Source organism: Podarcis cretensis, assembly GCF_951804945.1.
Source record: "Podarcis cretensis genome assembly, chromosome: 6".
NCBI lineage: Eukaryota > Metazoa > Chordata > Lepidosauria > Squamata > Lacertidae > Podarcis > Podarcis cretensis.
Genome location: NC_137175.1, coordinates 31,401,604 through 31,425,713, shown reverse-complemented (window position 1 = coordinate 31,425,713; position 24,110 = coordinate 31,401,604). Strand labels below are relative to the sequence as shown.

General features: G+C 41.7%; 1 protein-coding gene across 2 annotated transcripts; it reads right to left on the bottom strand.

Moving 5' to 3' along the window:
- Nucleotides 1-1,347: 1,347 nt before the first annotated feature.
- LOC307217671 (ER degradation-enhancing alpha-mannosidase-like protein 2) lies at nt 1,348-14,765 on the bottom strand. Of its 2 annotated transcripts, XM_079979331.1 has the most exons (12): nt 14,557-14,765; nt 13,223-13,261; nt 12,749-12,859; nt 11,946-11,985; nt 10,974-11,079; nt 9,132-9,257; nt 7,391-7,602; nt 6,041-6,182; nt 5,101-5,225; nt 4,198-4,342; nt 2,213-2,334; nt 1,348-1,903 (listed from the first exon to the last, which is right to left on the bottom strand). In XM_079979331.1, the coding sequence occupies exons 1-12, from the start codon at nt 14,673-14,675 to the stop codon at nt 1,403-1,405; spliced, it is 1,788 nt and encodes a 595-aa protein (XP_079835457.1). In that variant the 5' UTR covers nt 14,676-14,765; the 3' UTR covers nt 1,348-1,402. The 2 variants fall into 2 exon arrangements, with proteins under 2 accessions (XP_079835457.1, XP_079835458.1); XM_079979332.1 differs by lacking the exon at nt 13,223-13,261 and having other exon boundaries at nt 14,557-14,764.
- Nucleotides 14,766-24,110: the final 9,345 nt, after the last annotated feature.

The window sequence follows — 24,110 nt, the reverse complement described above, 5'->3', positions numbered from 1 at the left end:
GCGGAAAGAAAAAGTAAATGCAAGTCGCTTCTATGCAATTATGCTGACCCATAATCACAAAATGGGAGCTTTTCTGCTCCTTTCAGACAAACTGTCTGTTTAGAATCTGGCAGAAATCCTAGAAATTGCCAACATGGAACTTATACCAGTCCCATCTCTATGTGTTCCAGGATTTACAGCCTTCCTACTAGCTCACTTATCGCCATTTATTATTTATAAAAAGTACCCCATATAAAAATAGAAACACAAATCTCTGCCTGCAAGAGGTTTCTTCCCCTCTTCTTTTTGCTTGCTTCATTTATTTTTCAGTTTTGCTGTTGCCACATTGGAGAACAAAGGTTGACTTCTTGTTACTTGCAAGCCAACACTCATGGTTTGCTTCTCTCTAAACAAAGAAAAGCAATGCATCTTAAAATGGAAGCTGCATTATATACCTTTAAATCCCCTTAAAAAACCCCCTGCTTTCTACAAAAAGTATTCCCAACTATAGAGTAAGATAGATGTCTTTGCCAGAACAATCACATACAAATCAGAAGCCACCATCGTGTCCCAGTTGGAAAGCCCCAAGACTACAAATAATCACCCTTCTCTTTAATGTCCATGATAGAAATGTGTGAATCCATCTATTCTCACAGCTATCAACTTAACATGTATACAGGATGTCAGAATTCATAGCACTCAGCATAATTATCTCAGCAATCTTTATGGCAACTCAGTAGGTTAGTACTGTATGTTATCTCCATCTTGCAGATTACTTTGCATGACAAAGCTACCACAGAACACCGTATCTGCAAGATCCTCCCTGTCACCATGCTGTGAACAAACATCTTGTTGACTACAGACCAAGACATTTTATTGGAAGTGTGTGGCAAGTTTTCAAACTAAACTTTATTTAGGTGCAGCTGTTTAAGTTGCACATTACTTGACGAGTCTCACCAAGGTAATGGTGTTGCATCCAGATACCCACAACCTGGGCATGTAACCTATTTTTGTCTTCTAAACACATTTGCCTAAAGTTCAAAAACTTGCTTGCAATATTTCTTATTGCACGAGGCCAACATGACTATTTAATATCAGATCAAATTTGCCTTGCTGCCTGTGGTTAAAGAGTATGAAAAACTCTATGAAAGAAAGAAAGATAGATAGAGAAAAATTAACAAATAAGGCATGCAGGGGGCTGGCACAATCTGGGAACTAAAGCTATACTAAGTGTCATACAATTGTTTTTTGTTGTTCTCAAAATACTTCTGCTTTCCAAAGTGGATGTATGCCAAAACACAATTTACTCCCGTTTGAAGATATGCCCCTAAGGATAGATATCCCTCTAAGGAAACAGCAACAGAAAAGTGCAAATAAAATACATATTTATTGAAATCAACAACTTTGAATCAGAGCAAAGGAATCAAGTATTGTCTAAGAAGACCTGCCCTAGAATAGCCAGTTTGGAGTTAAAGGGTTGACTAGGGCAGCTCAGGAGTGGGATTTTCCTTTTTTCTTTCTGTTTAGTGTTCATTTGCTCTTTGCGGCCTTCTGAAGAAGTATCTGCAGAGTCTTTGTGCCTCTCTGCTTCTCTTCCACCGGAAGTTCTTGTCAAAGTGAACTTCTTGCTTCTTTTCAGAGAATAGAACTCTCTCACTAGATCTTCTACCTCCCACTGCTCTTCCTTTTGTTTCCTGCAACAGTGCAGTGCAGCAGGGTCTATAGGATGAGCTTCCGTATTGAAGATGTATCCACCAGCACCAAGAACACATTCTCCATAGGGTGTCAGTACGACGTCAAAGGATGACCCATTGTTATGGATGAAGTTGTCAGGATCAAACAGTAGATACAAATATTTCACTGTTTCAGCCAGGAAGAAGGACTCCATGCGGTTATCTAGTTTGTGATCTCTCAGGTCTTTGATCTTTAAAATAAATGGAGGGGAAAGTGGTTACACTGCATATGCCAGAATCTGTCGTACAATTGTTTCAGCAACATCCTGGAGAAATATACTGTGGCATGAAGACTATGGTTGAAATAAGCAGAACTTAGAATCAGTGCCATATTTGTGCCACAGAATAAAACACACACACACATACACACACACCAATCAAGACGACACATTCTGTGAGGTTAAATTTTGCTAGTGAGAAAAGGATGGTTGAGAGGGACACGCTAGCCCATTACTAAAAAGGAAGGGGCAGGGGAAGAGAGTTCAGGAGAAATACTTAACTGTTGCAAAGCCACACTCAACCTTGCTGATTTTCTCTATTGACTCTACAACATCTCTGCCCAGTTCCAAAAGGGTGGGATCTTGGGTAGCACGATATAGGTACATTGCGCTCTCTATCAGTTCTGCAAAAATACAAAAAAGAAAAAGCTTGGGTGGAAATCAATGTTGCACTATTACAAATATTTTGTATGCACAAAATTATCAGCTTTCCAGATGGAATTATCTCCCCTCCCCCGTGCTGTATTTGGGGGGTTCTCTTCAACCCCCGAGCCAATTTCAGGAGGCACATGAAGGAGAGAGGGGAAGTCCCATTGCACAGGGTTTCAACTGATGAGGTGAATCCCATCCCTTAAGTTACATCATTGCATACACATGCATTTATTCAATACACAGCAAACACCTGCACAGTTTCCCAAAGATTCAGAACACACAATAGTTCAAAACAGAGGGACAAATTCAATCTATTATTGAATGAGGGACAAAATAATCAGTTTTCCTTAAAACTCATGCCACGTAGTTTGGAGCTCATTTTATTCTGCATTAAGAGGTAGCTTGCTGTTCAAAGCTGCTGCCTTAGGCAACACCAGAGAACAATATGCATTTGGAACCCTATTTTTAACAGAAAGAGGTTCAGGAGCCACTTAGACTGAAATGTTAATGATCTATAGATTTATCTATAACCAAGGCAAACCACAAAGCAACTTGGAGATCATCCAAAAGGAAGCCACAAGGTACAAGCTAAAGTCTTAAACAATCTAGTTTAATATCTATATGACGTCACTGCGTGTGGTCTTTAGGAGATTTGGGGCTAAGGGTCATCAATAGTCTATCAACACACAGCTCTACTTCTCCATAACATTGAGTCAGGGGATGCTATGCATGATCTAAACACTTGCCTAGGTGGAGGGGTGATCTGGACAAGGACCAGTAAACTAAGCATCAACTGTGGGAGGACGGAAGCCCTTTGGGATGGTGGTTCATGTGTTTTGGGAGATTGGACAATTGCCTGTTCTGCGTGGAGTTGTGCTCCCTCTGAAAGAAGAGGCTTGGACTTTTTTGAGGGGGGTGTCTCCTGTATCTATCTTTGTTGCTGGAGGCTAAGGAGGCCTTGGTGATGAAGAGTGCCTTTTACTAGCTACAGCTGGTATGCTGACTACAGCCATTGCTGGACAGTGATCCATGCATTAGTAACCTCAAGACTCTATTATTGCAGTGTGCTCTATGTGGGGCTGCATTTGGGCCTGGTCCAGAGGTTCCAGCTGATGCAAAATGCTGTGGGCTAGACTGTCGATGGGGGCAGATTACCGCCAGCACATAACTGCAGTGTTCAAAAGTTTACACTGACTGCCCAAACGTTACTAAGCTATGCTCAAGGTTTTTATATTACTTTAAAAGGCCCTTAACAATTTGGGTCCAGGATACCTGCCTAATCCCTTGTATCTCTTCTTAATTACTGAGGTCTTTGGGGGAGTTACTGTTAGTGGTCCCCTGTGACTTGTCTGCATGGCTCACATTCACCAGGAGCCGTTGTGTTTAGTATTGTGGGCCCAATTTTATGGCACTTGCTTCCAGATGACATAATGGAATCATAGAATTGGAAGGGGTCTTGAGAGTCATCTCCAACCACCTGCAAGGCAGGAATCTTAACACACAGTTTTCTCATCTGCTTTGAAACCATGCTTAGTTTTGCAAATGTGCTAGCAGTTTTATTGCTGCACCCCTAGGAGGAATGTCATGAAGACTCCCTCCCTCCCTGCTGAACTTCCAGCGCCTACTGAAGACATTTTTTGTTATTGTTCCAGCAGGCATTTTAATTGGAGTTTGATTTTATAGTTCTAACCAATATTTACTTTCAGTATTTCATCCTTGTAAACTGCTTGGAGATTACTGTAGTTAAGTGGTATATAAATTATTTTATTTAAACATACATCTGCAGTATTTATATGCCTTATATGCCACATACAAAATACTTATTTCTCATTTACCAGGTCTAAGTGGATACCCTTCACGCTTTTCCACTGTATAACCCTGGGGAATATTGTAGAACTCGGGCAACCCACCAAACTGCTTCCAAACAGTGTAATAATTGAGGAATGTTCGCATTGCACTATCTATGTCTCCAATGAGGCTCTGGGAGGAAGAACAAAACCAGAAAAAACCCAGTGAGGTAACAGAAAGAATAGAGCATAGCAGACATAATCAAACCAAGCACAGTGTACAACTAGAACCCTCAAATAGTACTTAATCTGCTTTAAAAAATGGAAAGGGGGGGGGGAAGAACCGTAATAGCACAATCAACTATGTACTGAAATGATGTCTGTAAGAAGACTTGGGATATAAAATAACCATAGGACGGACACCTCAGAGGCAACCAGGATTTTTTTTTAAAGTCTGGAAAGGAATCTACTAGAAATAACATGTTCAAGTTTAATAGGGCTACTCTGTTTTAGGAAATCGTTCATTTTCATTCCTAGATACTAAAACAGCCTTTGTCAGATTCTCAGCGGAATTACAGTTCACACGGGATCAGAGAGACAACGAAAAGTGGATTCTTGCTAACTGTTTTCTTGGCAAGAAAAAGCCACAGCTGGTTTTCTCAGTGCAGATATTTGTCCTTATCTGCTTTAACACTTCTGATTTAAGTACAGGATTATCCAACACTGGCAAAAAGACTGGATTCATGTTATACTGCATTGGAAGCCTACTCTGATGCAGGTTCTCAGTTTTACTGTAGAAATGGAATTACAAAGAACACAAGCAATTAAAAGAGGGATGGAACCTGTGGCCACCAAGTATTGCTTGACCACAGCTTCCAACAACATATGAAGAGCCACAAGTTCTTTAGCGATCCCTGAGTTAAAACACAGCTGTTCTTCATCAGCCCTTACCTGCAAGCCAGGCCAGTAAGCTTCAAGGGACTGAAAAACAGGCATTGAGACTGTTCCTTTATACATCTGAACCCAGAGGTACCAATCATCAAATTTTGTGTAGTTGCTTATAGCTTTGTTGTAGTCTACAGAAAGACAAGTCAAAATGAACGATAAACTTTGGAAGAAGAATTTCAGAGCACCTGAAAATGAACTGGCTTTCATATATTCTATTTGCATATATTTCAAAGAACACATTTATCATCGGAATTTCCTTTTATGCTTAACAATGTTAAAGGGATGACAATACGAAAATATTTTAAAAAGGAACGCTGCTCACAACACATGAGCTTATACAGAGCAATTGCTGTTAAAAGGGGGGGGGGGAAGAGAAAAAAATGGCACATGAGTTATCATTAAAGCAGGGGCAAGGAGCCTCCGGGGCCATGGCCTGACATGTGTCCTAATTTGGCCTGGCACCTGTTCCAATTTGGCTGCAAGACAGTTTCCCCAAACCATGTGCACCTGCCCCAAACCTGACAGGGGCAGACAGAGACAGGGCTGCCGATGCATAATCAGAAGCTTTAAAGTGTGATTCTCCCGATTGTGCTCATCACCACTGAACAAGACCATCACATGTCACTGCCTTAGACTGAGTCTAGCTCAGTTTTGTCCACACTGACTATAAGCAGTTCTCTAGGGCTGCAGAGAAGAGAGATTCCCAAACCCTGGGACCTCTTGCATGCAAAGCAGATGTTATATCCCTGAGCTACAGCCCTTCCCTAATGTGATGAAGGAAGGAAGCCAATGAGCGTTGTCCACCATGGCTGGCAATGACTCTCCGAGATGTCAGGTGGAGGTATTTCCTGACCCTACCTGGAGATGTCAGAGATGGAACCAGGGACCTTTGGCATGCAAAGAAGATGCCCTGCCACTGAGCTATGGCCCTTTCTGAACTCACCTAGAAACATTGACATCAGTTCCTCGTCCTGCAGAAGGATGGCTCCTTTAACAAGATACTCAAAATAGGAATCTACTCCGGCTCCAATGCCAGCATCCTGGGCTACCCATTTGGCAGTTACCACATCAACATGATTACCCACCTGAAGAAAGAAAAAAATCCTCATTAATTAAAAGCTGTAGATTGGGATTAGCATAGGTTTACATTTCTATACATTTCAGCAAACAATAGATCCTTGGTTTGTTATCTGTACAAGTTTCCAAAAAGCACAAGGATGTAACAAAAAATCTTAATTTCTGCAGCCCTTCTAACATGTATTTAGTACCAACAATGTGTGCTACTGTACAAATTCTTTGTTATAAAAACCTATGGGTGGTAGTCAACTAATTTTTACTCAGAATAGGCCCATTGAAATTAATGGACATAAGTTAGCCATGTTCGTTAACATCAGTGAGTCTACTCTGATTAGGAGAACTAACACAGGACCAGGCATCTCTAACATGCGACATTAATGATTCATTAACACAGCCTTTTAAACCAGAATGTTCATCATGGCATCAACTGTTCTGACCTTTATTTAAAATCCCAGCAGCTTTTCGGTTCCAAGTTCTTGTATTTGCCCAAGAACATACTATAAGCCTAGAACGCAACTGAATACACTGGATTTCCCCCAGAGTGAATTTCATTTCCACATTAAATCCTGTGACAGTCACTTTGTGGATCATACCAGTTTTCAGTGAAAACAAGGACCAATGGCTAATGGGTGGTGGATGGGAGTGGGAGGGTCTGAAGGCACATGAGGCCACCACTTGCTGAACTTAAGCAGGTCTGAGTCTGGTCAGTGTCTGGATGGGTCATGTATGCTCTCTCGAGTTCCATGACAGAAGAGATTCATTTAAGATGATGATGATGAGAAATGACCAATGAGGAAATTCCTGAACTGATTTGTTTACCTGAGAAAATGTAAGAGCAAATCTTTTTTAAAAAAGATTTGTAAGAATGTGACTGGTAGCAAGCAATGCAGGTTTCTACAAGTATTGTAACTTCAACAAAGCCGTCTTCTAATATGATCGCCCATTGTATTCATGCAAAAAAGCTCAAGGTATCTGGACCACAAGCTACTGAAAAATGGTGATGATCATCATGCCCATCCTTGATGTAGACAAACAACAGAGGTTTGGGAGTAGGATTCAGCTTATACCAGCCTGTGTACGTTTATGGTACATGGTGGACCTGGTACTGTTATATTCTTGCAATCAATTGTTTCAGTGGCAGCATTAATTCAACCATACTTTCAACAGAAATCAAACTATGTAGTTGGAAAGTGTGACATGAGGTTTTTCCACTCACCAAGCCAATATCAGAACGATTTTTCCAGAGGGTCTTAAGAGCCTTTCTGGCAACATCCTCAAATATTGGGTCACCTGTAAGATGACTTAATGTAGCAAATTCCACTATAAATGTACCAATTCCAGCAGTACAAGTAATTGGTGTCTCTCCAGGGTTTACTCCGTGTAGTAAGTTCACTGTCCCATATGGCATTCCAGTTGGAGTCTGAAAGGCTTCAAAACAAAACTAGCATAACTGGGGGCCCAGTGTAGGTAATACAGTTCAAACTGTGGATTCTCCCAAGGTTGGTTCCACAAATACTCCTGCAAGTCCCCTATCGGGCGTGTTTCAAGTTTTAACAGCAAGTCATGTGACAGCCCAGCACAATCTAAACAGTGGGCAAACAAGTCAGGACAACTACTGGGAAGATTGCCTAATTCAATGCATTGAATTCAATGCACATAGGTTTGTCTGCCTCATCACCTATAGTGCACAGCTCAATTTGAACAGCAGGTCTGGTAAGCAACGTATTTACCCATAAGGAATTGTTACCTGCTCCTGGTGAGTAACCCTGATACACTGTCCAATCAAGCTCAACGGGCTTGGCAACTAATAGATTTCCTACGTTTATGACAATAATTTAAAGATTTTCCAAAACACACAAACACAAGAACACAGCTGTATACTGAAGAACTACTTTGCTCAAAGAGGTTTCTGCTGTATAGATTGGGATTTATATTCCACTTTAATGGTAACCCATTCACAGGTGAACAAATGTGAATCCTAGTAACCACAAGTTAAAATGATCATCGCTATTCAAATAGACAGCAAAGACTGTATGTTCTGTTTTAGCACAAGTGTGCAATGAATGCTTAGTGACAAATACATGCCATATACAGCACTGTAAGTGCCTTTCTACTTCCTCAGAGTAAACACTGCATTAGCTGCATTATTTCTCATCTTAGATATTTATCAGAGCCATTACATTATCCACTAGGTAAAGGTAACGTGGACCGCTAGGTCCAGTTGCGGACGAATCTGGGGGTTGCGTACAGCTTCCGGGTCATGTGGCCAGCATGACTAATCCACTTCTGGTGAACCAGAGCAGTGCACGGAAACACCGTTTACCTTCCCATTGGAGTGGTACCTATTTATCTATTTGCACTTTGACATGCTTTCGAACTGCTAGGTTGGCAGGAGCAGGGACCGAGCAACAGGAGCTCACCCCGTCGCAGGGATTTGAACCGCCAACCTTCTGATCGGCAAGCCTTAGGCTCTGTGGTTTAGACCACAGCACCAACCGCATCCCACATTATCCACTTAGCCATAATACTAATTTTGCTGCTGTGGTATACTCATTGATAAAAAAAGCAGACACTTGAGTCCATTTTCATCACTTCAGATTTTAGCAACATTTGGCCCAGTATACATTAGGGCAGCCTTTCCCAACCGTGGGTCCCCAGATGTTGTTGGACTACAACTCCCATCATTCCTAGCTAGCGGGTCCAGTGGTCAAGGATGATAGGAACTGGGGTCCAACATCATCTGGGGACCCAATGTTGGGGAAGTCTGCATTAGGAGCATAAAGATTTATTTTCAACGCACTTGAGGTATCCAACTACATCTCTTCTGCTTCTAGCAATTTGCAAGAATTTGTCCCCCTGAAGTTCCTGGTACCTATTACTTATAATCTAGTTTAGCTTATAAGGCAGCAACACAGAAAGGGAGGAAATGAATTCTCAGATTCTGCAACAGTGCTCACCTGGCAAAAGTTTTCGAGCTGCATCCTCTGCCATCCTCAAGAGGGGCCCAGAGCAGGGCCATCCCACTTCCACTTCAACACCGGCCTTCTTTGACAACAAGTGAGCAGACAGGAGTCCGCCGACCACTGAAAATGGGAATGCACAGCTTATTAAAAAAGCTGTCTCAATGGCAAAGGATGAATATGTTATTATTCATTTGATTTGTATCTTGCTCTTCCTCCCAAAGGAGCCCACAGCAGCAGACATAGCAATGATAAAACAAAACAAAACAAAACAAAAATCTAAAAACAGTTAAGACCTTTATCTCAGCTAGTGATCTCACAGTCTCTTTCAGCCATCAAATGCCTCAGTAAACAGGTAGTGATCCTGGAGGTAGGAGGGGAACCACTGTAATACAGTACTTCTAACTCCAACCTCCCTGAGTCACTCCAAAAGAGCACCATGGTCAATGGTGTCAAAAGCCATTGAGAGATCAAGGAAAACCAAGCTGGAAACCAGACTGGAACGGATCTAGAAAATCCACTTCCTCCAGGCATATCTACAGCCGACTAGCTAGCATCCTCTTGATAACCATGCCCAGCTCCTTTATTTGCAATCACAGTATATTTAAAAGGAGGAGCAAACAGACTAATTGGACAATCAATTCCTGGCTTAAGAAGTCAGTATATGCAGGAGCTACTTTTGGGTGGCACTGAGTTCCTTTGAACAAGCCATGATTCAGCTTTTAACCAGAGATTCATTTTATGTGCAAATTCATAAGCTATGCTATGTGGGTTCCAAACCAGCCAGGAACTGGCAATCAGGTTTAAACCATGGCCTCACATCCAAGTCTCATCTGAAAGCCCATTAACCACAGTTTCCAGGTTCACACATAATGAAAAACTAGGGCCAAAAGCTGAATCTTGGCCTGTTATGCTGCTCACATGAAGGAGTTGCATGTGAGCATGCATGACACTTTCACATCCTGGCTTCTTAACCCAGGATTTGATTGTGCAAATTGGCCAATGTAAAGTGTGCAGAACTGATTTCCTTTTCAGTGGCCACAGAGGAGCTAGCCATTTGGTTAAGCTTCTCAGGAGACACACATGAATTGTTCTTATCCCAGCAACATCTTTTCCCTTGATCATTGTGTAAGTCGTGAAATGTTCAACTTAGCGCCTTATTAATGAATACAGAAAAGCATCAGAGCAAAGACTTGCATTAGAATCATCACAAGAATGTTAACAGCAGCTCAGCTGGATAAGATGAAAAGCCCATGTAGCTCAGCTCTCTGTTTCTAACAGTTGCCAGCTGACTGCTTCCAGGACTCCTACAGGCAGGGGGTAGAAGGCCATAGTTCTCTGTCTGATTTCTCTCTTTAATACAGGGATTGGGAAATGGGGACCCTCTAGAAGCTGCAACTCTCATCAGCCCCAGAGATCAAGGCCAAAGGTCAGGAATAATGAGAACTGGTGTTCAGCAATATCTGGTTAATCCACCCTTGTTCTAATCTGGTATTGTATTGCCTCTGAACAGGGTATTTCTACAATTTTTATTTCCCTCTCCATTTTCCATTCTTCCAACCCCCAGTGCTTTTAATATAATGCCTGCCAATTTAGGATTACACTTTATACCTCTTATGGACTCTGCTCCATGAAAGATTAAGCTATAATAAATTGTCAGTCCTTAAAAAGGCTGCTACAACTGACTCTTTGTTGTTTTTGCTACAACTGGCTACACATGGCTACCATTCTGATTCCTGTTACTATATTACACACTCATCTTTCCTCTGTGCTGCAAGTTTAGACTAATTTGCTATGCAAAATACTTCCAAGACAGTGACCTTTTTGAGTTCCGCTCACCTCTGATGTTGGTTTCAAAGACAGAAGCATTTACATCGATATCAAAATTCACACCCTCCTGCAACACGCTGACAACTCTCTGGAATTCAGAGACGTTCCCCAAAATCTGGGAAGAAATAAATGTAACTGAAAGCACACAATTCATGAGACTGCAAACATCTAAATTTGGGGGAAGGCAGGGTAGAAATCAGTAGGAAAGCTATCTTACAGAATATTACACTGGAGCAATATAGCTTTGCCCTTGAAGCTTCTTTAAGTTGTTCTAATGAAGAAAATGTGCTAGAACTTGGAATGTTGGCATTGCATCAACAACAGAAGTTGGCCTTGTGTACAGAAGGTACCAGGTCCCATCCTTAGCATCTCCAGATAGGTCTGAGAGACACTCCCTCCCTGAAACCCTGGGGAGCTGTTGCCAGTCAGTGTAGACAATACTGAGGTAGATGGACCAGTGAGTCTGACTCGGTATAAAGCAGCTTTCTATGTTCCTATGGATCAAGTCTGGAATTAGCTGGCATCTATCTGTCTTGGGAGACAATGGACAATTTTACTTCTACATTTGGGCAGTATCCTGCACTGCACACATGGAGTTCCAGTCTCACACTGTCCTCTTCTCTCCCTGTGCACCCCCAAATCTGTTCTGAAAGGTCCCTCAACCCTCTGGAGAAGATTTGGGGAAGCTGCAGGCAAGAAAGAGGAGCATGATCCATTCCTTATGGAAACATACGTTGTGTAAGTGAAACAATAGTGTTGGATATAACCCTTTGTTTTCAAATTTGTGAATCCATTTTGTGCTTGGAATCCATTTTGTGCTTGGTTTAGTAATGCTGTCATTTTACTTGTTTGTAAAGAAGTTGAAAGTAGGGAGAAACTGAAAGTATGAGGAACAGAATTTTTTTTTCTACCAATATGCCTGAGAATAAGCAGGACTTGAGAAAACTAAGAAAGATTATGTTACTGACAAACGGTACTTACTAGCAGAGTGTCCAGCGCATCAATCAGTGTGAGAGAAAAACTGAAAAAGGAAGGAAGGCAATGCTGGTGAGGCAAATGTGGCATCAACCACAAAATACATAGAAAGATGCACATGCTGGCATTTAACCAATGGGCTTCTTCTCTGAAAAACCAAGAGATGGCTGTCCAGTCTGTCGGAAAAGATCTAGTGAGGGAGAGCCCACCTCTACTCTAATAGTTAGTTCCATGGCTAAACTGCTCCTACCATTAAGAGGTTTCTCCCACTGTTCTACTGAAATCCATCCTCCTGCAACTTGAGCCCATTACATCAAGTTCTGCAGAGAACTTGGTCTCTTCTATGTGACAGCACTTCAGGTATTGGAACAGTTTCATCATGTGCACCTCAGTTTTTCCTCACTAGGCTAAACAAACCCATTCTAAAGGTGGTGAAAAGGTTAAGTAAATCTATGCTGTTCCAGGACAACTAGCATATGCTGTAAGCTTCCCATGCTGCTTTTGCATTCAACAACTGAAGTTATAAAATGGACACCTGTTTTTTTAAATTGTTTAACCTGTTTCTTGGGTCTAGATTACCTGGGATATCTGATTAAGAATCAGCCAAATTTAGCCTGACATGTCCTCTCACATGGCCTTCCTCAACATGGGGCCCTCCAGAAGTTAGACTGCAATTCCCACCAGCTTCACTCAGCATGGCAGGTGGGGGACAACGATACCTGCTCTAGTAAACAGGGATATCCCCTAAGGTGGTGTTATTTCAAAATTTCACAAGCAACCAGAGAAAGAGCATTCAGTCTTCCCAGTACCTTCCCCAAGTGTCCTGCCCATCACATGTCAGAGGGCGCAGTTCATCATATGGGAAGGCGTTTTCCAGGTAATTATCGTAAGCATGATAAAACATGGACTTGACTCGCTCTCTAAAGGGAGGGAAAAAAAGGCATTTCAGACTTACAGTGTTACAGAAAAGTGGACGCCACAGAACAACAGCAAAAAAGGTGACCTCTACAAAGGTGAGCATAGCACTGCCAAAATTTTGAAAGGAGTGGATCACACTTGCCATCATAGAAGCAGCATTTTTTCTCTCACAGAGCAGAGAATGCTTCTTCTAAAATGGGGTATGACGCAATACATGTGCAATATCATCTAAAAACAAAGTATGTTTTTAGATGAAGTTTTGAGGGCGGCCAGGAGGCTGAAACCCCACAGCAAGGGGGTTCACAGCAAGGATGAGAGCAGTCTTCTTCCAGAAATGGAGCAGCCGCAATATGTTTGCTTCCCACCTTCCAGCCAGAAAGAGCTCTGCTCCAGTTGCCCTGGAACTTCAGAAGTGAGGGGGAAAGCACTAATTGGACTAATGGATAGTTGTATCCCTTCTAGGCCAGCAAGACCAACAGCAAGGGAAGGTCAGTATGACCACAACTGGATAAATGCCAACTCAGAATTAATCACGTAATTCTGACACTGTCAAACTGATCTCCGTTCACGAGGTTCTCTCTCTGCTCCCATTCCTTTTGGTCATTTTAGTCTGTAAACCTGAGGACAAGGCCTCTGTGTCAATCTCATTTACATACTATTGCTGCCACAAGGACTGAATTGACTTTTTGATCACCATGAGCCACTCTGGCAAACAATTTTGGTCTGAAAAGCAAAATAAAATTTTTTCCTCTAGGATTTACACAATGAGATGCTTTCAAATATTACAGCCTCCACATGGAATGCCGCCATGCAGAATAAATATGGATCTCTGGCAGCTCCCATGCCAGGGCTGTGACAGGCCCTCAGTAGGTCACCTCAGCAATTCTCTTCCTTCCAACTTTCTTGCTGCCTGCTTGATATACACAAAATGCAGTGGAAGGCAGGAGAAGAAGGGAAGAGAAAAAGGCCTCTGTTCATGTCTTCACACCAAACCAATGTCTTCAAGATTCCCTTATAATTTCCAAGAATCCACTGCACTTTTCCTACTTTCTCAAAGGAAGCACTTTAGGTTTGCAGGATCTACTTCTGGGGTTTTTTTGCCTCAAGGTTCTTCACAGCTGCTTTCAACCATGACCACAAAGACCTGCATATGTCAAGAGCAGCATGCCCTCAGTTATTTTTAAGACTTCCCCACATATATGGCTATGATATCTTGTTTACTTTTCCATGAAGCCACATCCCTAAGACATTTAAACAAACACATGAATAAAATGACTGTCGTTTCTTACCGTCTTCTACAGGGGTAGAACTTGCCATCTAATCCTCATCCCCATACCTTTTATTTCTGTTCCATCCTCACTATTAGACAACAAGCACTTTTTTAAAAAAGCAAACTGATAAATACAGCTGCATGTTAGTATCAGAGTATTTCCGCCCTCTCCCACCCTCGGTTTTCCACCTGAGAGCAGGGCTGCCACCATCCTTTTTTCTCCCCTTGTCCTTGCGGGAGACTTGATGGCAGGTGAAATTCAACGTGGCCAGCCAGAGAGGCGCGCCATGGAAAAAGGGGAGGCTTCACCTGTTGAAAATCCGCCTGGCACCACAGAGCCTTTAGAAAAGGGAAGGCAAAAGAGCCCAGGTGGTGATGAGGGAGCAGTGAGCTGCTCTCTCTCCATCAGTCATCCTGGTCCGGGCTCACCTGTAGCGGGCGACGTCGACCTCCTTCCCGGCGGCCGGAGGGGGCTGCCCCAGCGAGTGCAGCACCCACAGCCAGAGCCAGCCCAGCCGGTGCAGGGGGCGCTGCGCCGACAGCAGCATCTAGCAGCCGCGCGCAGCGAGGGCAACCCGGGCGCCCTTGCCTCCCTCTCCCCGCTTCCGCGGCCATCAAGCAGCCTCCCTTCCGGGACACGCCCACTCCTGTAGCCCCGCCCACTCCTCCGAGCGCCAATCAGAACCGCCTGCCCCTCCCGCCCCTGCGGTAGGGATGACGCGAGGTGAAAGGGTTGGTGAGCTTGGAGGGCGCCTGCGCAGAGGGGAGTAGGGACGTGTTCTAAACGGCGTGGCCAATAGAGGCCGCTGCGGTGCGCCGGTTCTGGCTATTGGTTGATGCTCTTCCTATCGGGAGGGAGAAAGGGGAGAGGAGAAAATAAGGTTGGCTTTCCGAATAGCCCTGTGTTGAATCATAGAATTATAGTTAGAAGAGACCTCCCCCCCAAAGAGTCATCTAGTCCAGCCCCCTGCAATGCCGGAATCTCAGCTAAAGCATCCATTGACAGCTGGCCATCCAACCTCTGCTTCAAAACCTCCTCTCGTGGGAGTCCCCATCCACTGCCGAACAGCTCTGGCTATCCCAAAGTTCTTCCTGATGTTTAGTGTGAATCTCCTTTCTTGCAGCTTGAAGCCATTGGTTTGGTGCTAGCCTCCTGAGCAGAAGCGTGCTCCATCTTCCATGTAACAGCCGTCTAGATATTTGAAGATGGCTATCAGATATCCTCTGCCACCTCTTTTCCAGGCTAAACATACCCTCTCTAAATATTATTGTTATGTACTGAGTTGAATAGGATCCAAAATGCAGCAGTCTGATTGGTCCTAGAACCATAGGATTCAGAATGCAGCAGTCTGATTGGTCCTAGAACAATGCAGCAGTCTGATTGGGAACAAGTCTGATGGGGCCAAGACAGGAGCCACCCAATCCAGCTCCAGGTGGAAGTGAATCCACAGCCTGATTGGCCTAAGGAGAATCCCGGAATTAGCCAATCACGTGCAGCCCATTGTGTAAATAATGTATATAAAGCAGATATTGTGGGGGAACCTCCATTCCTCCTCACCACTATGAGCTGAATAAAGGGCATGGAATCCACTCTTGACTCCAGTATATTTCAATCATGATTGACATTAATTATTTTTACTATGTATTTCAATTGTGTTTTATTAGCTTTCTTTATGTGCGTTTGTTAGTTCGTGGTGTTTTACAAAGTATAACAGGACAGGTCTCTTCCCCGAAAGGCTTACAATTTTTTGAATCAAGTCAGAGCAGCAGAGAGAGTAGGTCATGATGCCCTCGTGTGCCTCAAAATAGAAAGCACAAGACTCTGCCCATTATTTTCTCCCCTCTGCCTCTTGACTATAGGCTTCCTGTCTTGGTCCAAAGTAGACCACACATATGTATATATGTGTGTGTGCACACTCTCCAACTACCTGCTTCTCAGGCTTGTGATTTGTGTTTTGAATAGATTTTGTCTGTGTGTATGAATGTCGGCATTTGCTTTTTAAAGCGTTTTTAATTGGTTCCAAAGAAAGAAAAGGAAAGCTCAGTAAAAATTTCCTTCAAAGTGCAGGATTAAAAAGTATTCATAAAAAATAAAACAATTAAGGAAAAGTGTAAATGGGAACTATAAACATGTGTTGTTGTTGTTTAGTCGTTTAGTCGTGTCCGACTCTAAACATGTGAGCATTACATAAAATCCAATAATTTATAAAGAAAAACATAAACATTACCACAAATTCCATAAATTCTCTAAACAGGCATCATAGGTTTCAGCTTTCCTGTTTGCCTTTCCATCAATGCCACTACTATCATAGATCGTGAATGTTATGTACTGAAGTTCTCACCCTGGGCCAGCAGGAGGATACTGTAGATAGTTATGCAAATGAAGGATCGAAAAGTGACGTTCAGTGATTGGATAGTTTTGTATGCAAATGAAGGATTGAAAAGTGACGTTCAGTGATTGGATAGTTTTGTATGCAAATGAAGGATCGAAAAGTGACGTTCAGTGATTGGATAGTTTTAGAACGTTGCAACAGTTACCATTGTTCTGTAGCTCTATATAAGCAGGCTGACTGAACTCCTCAGCTTAGTTCTGTTCCAGCTTACAAAATAAAGAGCTGCTTTGGAGAAATCGCGGGATATCTAAAAGATTGTTTCACACCTTAAATACCCAATTGATCACTGTGCTCTGCAGTAGAGGCCTCCTGCAGATACTATCTTATCAAGACTCCCATTCTGCACAATACAGAACTTGGGCCTTTAGCGTCGTGGCACCTACCCTTTGGAATTCCCTCCCCTTACATTTAGGCATAATCTCTCTTCTCTTTTCAGCACCTAATGAATACATTTCTCTTTCAACAAGCCTTATAAGTGGACATCTTTTTCCCAGCCTGTGTCTGTACCTGAATCACTTTTAACTGTTTTTATACGGAGAAATGTTTTAAAGTGGTTTTTTATGGTTTGCTTTATGTTTGCAGCTGAATTTTATAATTGTATATTGAATTGTTGTAACCTGCATTGGGACCTTATGGTAAAGGGCAGGTAAGGAATCAAGTAAACAAATCACCTCATAAAGACCGGTACTACGCATACAGTTTTTAAAGGGGATTTCCTGTGGGTACCCTGTATACATTTGGGTAGCCTGTGTAATTTATAACAACTAACCAACTTGCCATTTTGTTTTTCTATTCTGGTGCTTCAATCCACAATACTATTTAAATATTGTCTGCCATTTTGTGTACAAATGCGGTACTTTATGTTTCGTTTTGGCACTTTGGGCTCTTGTTCTAGTTCCCCAAATAAGCAGGGCTGCATTTATATTTCCAGTGCTTTTTTTTTAAAAAAAAATGTTTAGGGTAACTCTCATTTTCCTACTCATATTGAAATACTGACCTTCAATGAGGCCACACTTAAAATGTTTAGAGTACCCTTGTGTACCCCCAGAAAAAAGCACTGGGTATTTCTAATGTAATTCTGTCAAACACTATAATCTCTGGCATGCACTGGCCTCCAGAGAAGATTCCCAAAGTGACGCTTCCATGAAGCATGTAATATACAGGCTTGTGTGAGTATAGATGGGCACATAGGCAGATCTAGTAACAACTGACTGCTAATGTTTTGCTTCATGGTACCTTCAGCACTACAAACTATGAATTCTACATTTTAATTATGCTGAGCTACTCAATTTACTGCACTGATTATCATTTAAAATTTTTATAATAATTTTTATGGATTTCAAGGAGAGGAAGAAATAATGTTTTAGAGTCAATTTAACATAGATTATTATTTGCAAATATTGTAAATTATAGAAAGGCCAGAAACCGATGGCTGGCTAGATAGTCAGAAATGCTTAATGTTAATGTGATGCAAGCCAGGTTTAAAAACCCCCAGCAATTTACCCCTGTGGAGCTTCTTGCAACTGGCATCAGAATTAACCCATGTCACTGCACCTATGAGTGTAAATTAGTCCAGGATTAAACCTGCCACTCATTGCCTGGACCCCCGCCATGATGTTTATTCCTAGCATCATATTAGAATTGGGCCACAGATAAGATTAATTTATTATCAAAATGTATTGCCACCCTTCAAATATGTATAACCAGGACCAAGATATATTCAAATTGTTCCTCAGTCCTTGCTGTCTCTGTCATCACCCCCTCCTTCTGTTGTCTCTCCATCTCTCCAATGGATTGTAGGCTCCTAGGAACAGAGGGTAATTATTTTACCCCCTGTCGCTGTGTAAAGCACCAGATGTATTGATGGTGCTATAGAACTAAATCATAACAGTAAGAATAACATCTTTCTAGCACTGGGAAAAAATTCATGTTGGAGAAAGGAAGGTGATAACGCTGCCATCTTCTGCAGCCCCATTTGCTGTGTGTCATGCAATATACTTTCCAAATACTGGCTCAGTCTAGTGTTCCCATTCTGGTAGGCAACCTGACATTTTGCCGTTCTTTCATGTACCCACTCTGTTGTTTAGACGGGAGACATTTAGCTTGCAGCAGCCTTCAAGCCAGGATCTGGTTTCCTGACGGGATGTTTGCCCACTAGGTGACACTGTAGGTTTGTAGACAACGCCGGTAGCGCACTGTATTCATGCCAGCTGTCTCTGCAACAAAAAAAGCCACCAAATAATTTGGACATATTGTTCATTTGGTGCAGTTGTAATTTAGGTTTCTAGGACCATTTATCATAAAGCTGTCTGCTTGCTTATTCCATGGCTCAAGGCTGCTTGAGTATATCTCACTGCATTCCTGGGAGAATCAGAGTATTGAAGCTGATTTCTCTAAAAGCTGTCACAGTACATTATTGGAGCACATTTTATTAAAGTTCATTTTCAAGACTTAAATTTAACAGTGTTCTAGACCATTGTCATTTGCCATACACTGGAACAGTAATTTCTCTATCAAAGTCAGTTATTGAATTCTAAAAGTTGACTAAAGTATTTTTGAAACACATGAGGTATGTGACTAGAAAGCCAAATAGCAAGACCAGATACCTTTGAAAGCAAAGGACTCTCATTTCTTTCAAGCCGGGAATATATTGAGCAGGAGATGCAGAACAGAAGCAGATACTTAAAAGAGGAAATATACACAAACATTTTATCAAGCCATGAATGGATTAGATATGGCATATTACATATTTTAAGCTGCAATCTTATACTTACCTGGGAGTAAATCCCACTGAACTCAAACAGCGTTATTTTTGAATAGTCATGTGCAGAACTGCATGAGAGAGAAAAATGTCTCTGGTAATATGGAAAGTAAGTTTGGTATCAAGAATCTCTCAGCACCAATCTGGGATTGTCAGTGGCCATATTCTAATTCAGACTGGAGCATATGTACTAGAACCCAGGTTTGGGCTGGACTCTGAAGTTTATATTGATTTATCAAATGTATATTTTCTCCTTCTCTCAACAGAGTCCAGGTTGCAAACATCTCTGCAATAAAAATACAATTAAAAATAAAATAATAACATATTTTAAACATTACAAAACTGTGAAAAACATCTAAATGCAATGAAACACAACAAAATATATAACCACATGTGTCTGAATAGGCTTGCCCAAGCAGAAAGCATTTTTAGCAGATGTCTAAAAGAATACAATGATGGAGCCTGCCTAATGTCAACAGGAAAACAGAAAGTACTGCTCTGTTGACTAGGGAAGGTTCAGGAGGCCAATACCCTTGTATTTTTGTCAGGAATAGATAACTTGTAGCCCTCCAAATGTTTATGGACTACAACTCCCACCATTCCTGACCACTAGCCATGCTGGCTGTGATTGGTCTGGTACTGGGTTGAATTTCTATATAACCTTGTTTTGATAAACAAACCACTTCCTGGTTAGGGTGTAAGCTGTTGGTGGCAGTTCCCCTGTAGGGGTGAGGACTTCTTAAGATGACCTCCCCCCTGTACCTGAGTGCTTTGAGGGACTTTATGGCTGATAAGGTTGGCACTCCTGCTGATGCCCTGGTCTCAATATGGAATGGTGAGATGGCTATCAATATGATCACTCCCCAGAACCCTTTCTGGCACCGTGGAGTCCAAAAGGCATTCTGGTTTACTGGGGAGCTCTGGATGATGAAACAAGTGGGATAATGGCTCAAAGGCATAAGTCTCATAGCAAAGAGGACCAAGCACATGTGAGAGCACAAAATCATGCCTATGGTGGTGAACCCATACATTACACACTGATAGAGCATGCTCATTTTATTTTACTAGGAGACTTAGGGCTTGCCCTGGTGATCAAAAATGGACTTCTCTCTTACTAAGGCAGCAGTATGCTCTCATTAAATGGGTTTAGGGAGATGGGAATTACCCAAATGATTCTGAGCAAAATCAAAAATCAAAAACAAGTATTCACAATGCTACAAGCTGCTGTGGTGAAGTACATAAAATACTTAAACATCAAAATGCAGACACGGGAGAATGTGAACAGCTTATTCCCAACAACTATTACCTTTAAACTTAAAGGCCTGAAGAGTCTAAAGAGTTATAAAATACACACACACGTAAGAGAATGAACTAGAAATTGCCCAAAACAAACTTAATTTGTGTTCTGTTCACTCAGGATTTATGAGAACAAAATAGATTTTCAAAAACTAATTTAGGGAACTTCATTAAACCAAACAAGTTCATCCCAATCACTGAATAGTTGGGCTTTTGAAGAGAGTCATATTTACATTTGCTCTTTCATGTAATCAGAAGAAAACATCATTGGATCTGCATATCCTGCTGTTTGTGTGATATAGATGCATGCATGTGTATGTATCACTTCTTCCCTCACACCTGCAAGTATTTGCATCCTCAGCATGAGGGACACAAATTTGGGCTGGGATCTGTGACACAGTCACATTTTACTAAGGTACTGCTTCTCACAAACTGGGATCAAACTTATGTACTCCAGCACTGGGGAAGAAAAATACACAGCTTCCAAAGAACTAGATTTTTTTTTTTTTAAGATTCACAAAATGGTGATGAATTTCTGAAAGAGGAAGGATAACATTTTATAGTGTTTGAGGGTTTTGTTTAATGGTGAGTAAGTGAGGGATCATGATGGAGGTTTAAAGAAATTAAGCAGACTTCCCGTGGGCTCCTAGTTGGCCACTCTGAGGAGTACTTGCTAGACTAGAAGGGCCTTCCATCAGACTCAGCAGGCCTCTTATTATGTTGTGTTCAAATATGCTTTTAGTGAGCTGAAGTAACTTATTCCTGACACTCAACCTTTATGCATTTCCTGAAGGCAGTTTAGGACTCCTTTGCATTTGAACTTCTTTGTGTTTCATTCATGTTGGATCCTTAGATACTGTGCTAAAGGTAAAGGTAAAGGTAAAGGGACCCCTGACTGTTAGGTCCAGTGGCAGATGACTCTGGGGTTGTGGCACTCATCTTGCTTTATTGGCTGAGGGACCGGTGTACAGCTTCCAAGTCATGTGGTCAGCATGACTAAGCCACTTCTGGCGAACCAGAGCAGTGCACGGAAATGCCGTTTACCTTCCTGCCGGAGCGGTACCTATTTATCTACTTGCATTTTTATGTGCTTTTGAACTGCTAGGTTGGCAGGAGCAGGGACCGAGCAACGGGAGCTCACCCCATCGTGGGGATTCGAACTGTCAGCCTTCTGATCGGCAAGCCCTAGGCTCTGTGGTTTAGACTGTGCTAAGTTACATCTATATTGGCCACAAGGGAAGAATGGCCCACTTTTGAACTGTTGGCTGGGCCCTTTAACAGCAGTCCCATCTGCAAAAATAAATAAATTTATATCTAATTATTTTAAATATTTATAGGCTGCCTTTCTGGATAGTGGAGAATAAGTATACAAACACAAAATTAGAAAACACTATTGTACTAGAACTTTCAAAAAATAGAAAAGTAAGATACCTGTTTATTATGTCTTCAAAGCTTTGTCTAAACCTCCGTGAAAGGACCCAGGAGCAGGCTAGGCTAGGGTGTTTTTTCTGGTCAGTTGGCAACACTGCACTTGTGTTGTAATCATATAATATATCATAATAGCAAATGAAATTTCCAGTCTTTACATAATGATTCTCTTTTGAAGTAACAGGACAGTTCAGGTAGCTGAACAGCCAGCACCTCAACACTGACATTGAATGCAGAGTCATCATCTGCTTGAATAAGGGACCACTTCTGATGGTGTGACACAACAGCATCCTTTATAGAACAGGATCACCAGGCATGAGTCATTGAAAGTCAGGTGCGCTTCCAGACTGTTCCTATTTTTGGGTGGATTTAAATCACATGCCAGAAAATTTAGGTTGCACAATTAAAATGGATTTGGTGCTCTTGCACAACTGGCCCACCCCCTTGTCCCTCCAACCCCACCCAAAACCAGACTTTTTTTTTTTTAAAAAAAATTTAAATTAAAGATTTTCTTGTTTTACAAAAGTGTTTGCAATATCTCTCTTGTATTCCCCCCCCCCCCCATGTAACATTTTTACAAATCAGTTTCATTTGTTGAGACATTGGGAAGAAAAGGGGGAAAGAGATGGAGGGGGGGAAGATGGGTGGGGGTGGGTGACGGTGTTACTATTTTACTTATTATTTTATTTATTTTACTATATGTAGGGTTTGGTGTCAGCGTTGCTTGTGCAGGCTCTTTGTTGTTCGCTTGTGTTTCTTTGGTGGTGAGAGAGGTTGGGGTTGGCCTTGGCCTAGGGTGTGGTTGTTCATTTGAGGTTGTCTGTGGTGGTCTTTGTTTTCATGTGTGAGTGGGTGCAAAACCAGACTTTTTGAGATAAGGAAAATGATAGCGAAATGTGCTGGAAAGTGTGGGATAACGCTTGCTTGATGCAATATAATCTAACCTCCCCACAAACAATCCAGAACAGTGCTCAAGGAATAGCTGGCATTATTTAACCTCATTGCAAATTTCGTACACACAAAACGGGATGAATGCTTAATAAACAGATTGTCTGGAATCGGCCAAAGCTGCAAACTTTTAGAAGTCCCACAGATTCTATTGGAAGCAATTTATTATACTTGCTTAACCCTGCCATCAAAATCAATGGGTTGTGCAGCCAGAGTCTGTGCATATATATATATATATATATATATATATATATATATATATATATATATAGAAGCGCCGTTGACTTCACCGAGGTCTTACTTCCCAGTCAGTGTGCAGCTTTAAAAATGCATAATTTCTGCTGAATCATGCCTGTTATTGTGCAATCCTATATTACGAGCGAGAAGCCATATGACCTATGGCTTCCTGCTGGAAATATATGATACATGACAAAGGCCTTAACGCAGTAGCATATGCAAACATGGATGCTGAATCTGCTGCTTTCCAGCGGGCATGATACTTCACTAAAATATTTAGGCTATATTGAATTTAAGTGCTTTTCCAGCCATCTTGCTATCCAGCTCAGGCTTTCTTCTCTTACGAATGCACCGCTGATAAAGTAGTGCAAATTTCTCTGAGCAGTGAGAATTGTGGTGAGGATAATATGTAATTATTATATTATCAGCCTTTCGCCTCATGATATTTTTAAGGCAGTGATGACTTGTTTACTATGTGCCATTTATCGTAAGTGGTTTTGTTGCCCTGGTTGCAATTTTGGTGCCCATTAAGATGGAAACTTTATGTAAATCGGGATCATCCATTAATATCTATAATTCATGCTGGAACGGAGGCAATCGCTTGTTATGGGAGGAAACCATAAACAGGAGTTTTATGAGCAGAGAAAAAAATAATCTTGCAAAGGTAGTTCTCTAAAAATAATTTCCCCTAGTAGCCTAACATAAATCCTTAATTTTAGTAGCATACGTAGCAGGATGAAATGATGATTGATTTTTTTCGAAGCATTGTGGGCTGCCACAACAGAGTCTTTGTTATAAAAGACTAGACATTTTCAATTGCTTTTTATAACTTCAGAATTGATTTTATTTGCTTACCACCTGACTAATGTAACGAAAGAGAAACAAATACAGCCAAATGCCAAGGTGGACAGGTTTTTTTT

Excerpts from the sequence above, each read along its gene's own strand:
- LOC307217671 (XM_079979331.1), bottom strand. The coding sequence starts at position 14,675 with ATGCTGCTGTCGGCGCAGCGCCCCCTGCACCGGCTGGGCTGGCTCTGG. Across the intron at positions 13,262-14,556 it reads GTCGACGTCGCCCGCTACAG|TTCCAGGGCAACTGGAGCAG; the intron begins GTGAGCCCGGAC and ends TCACTTCTGAAG. Across the intron at positions 9,258-10,973 it reads CTTTGAAACCAACATCAGAG|TGGTCGGCGGACTCCTGTCT; the intron begins GTGAGCGGAACT and ends TCCCATTTTCAG.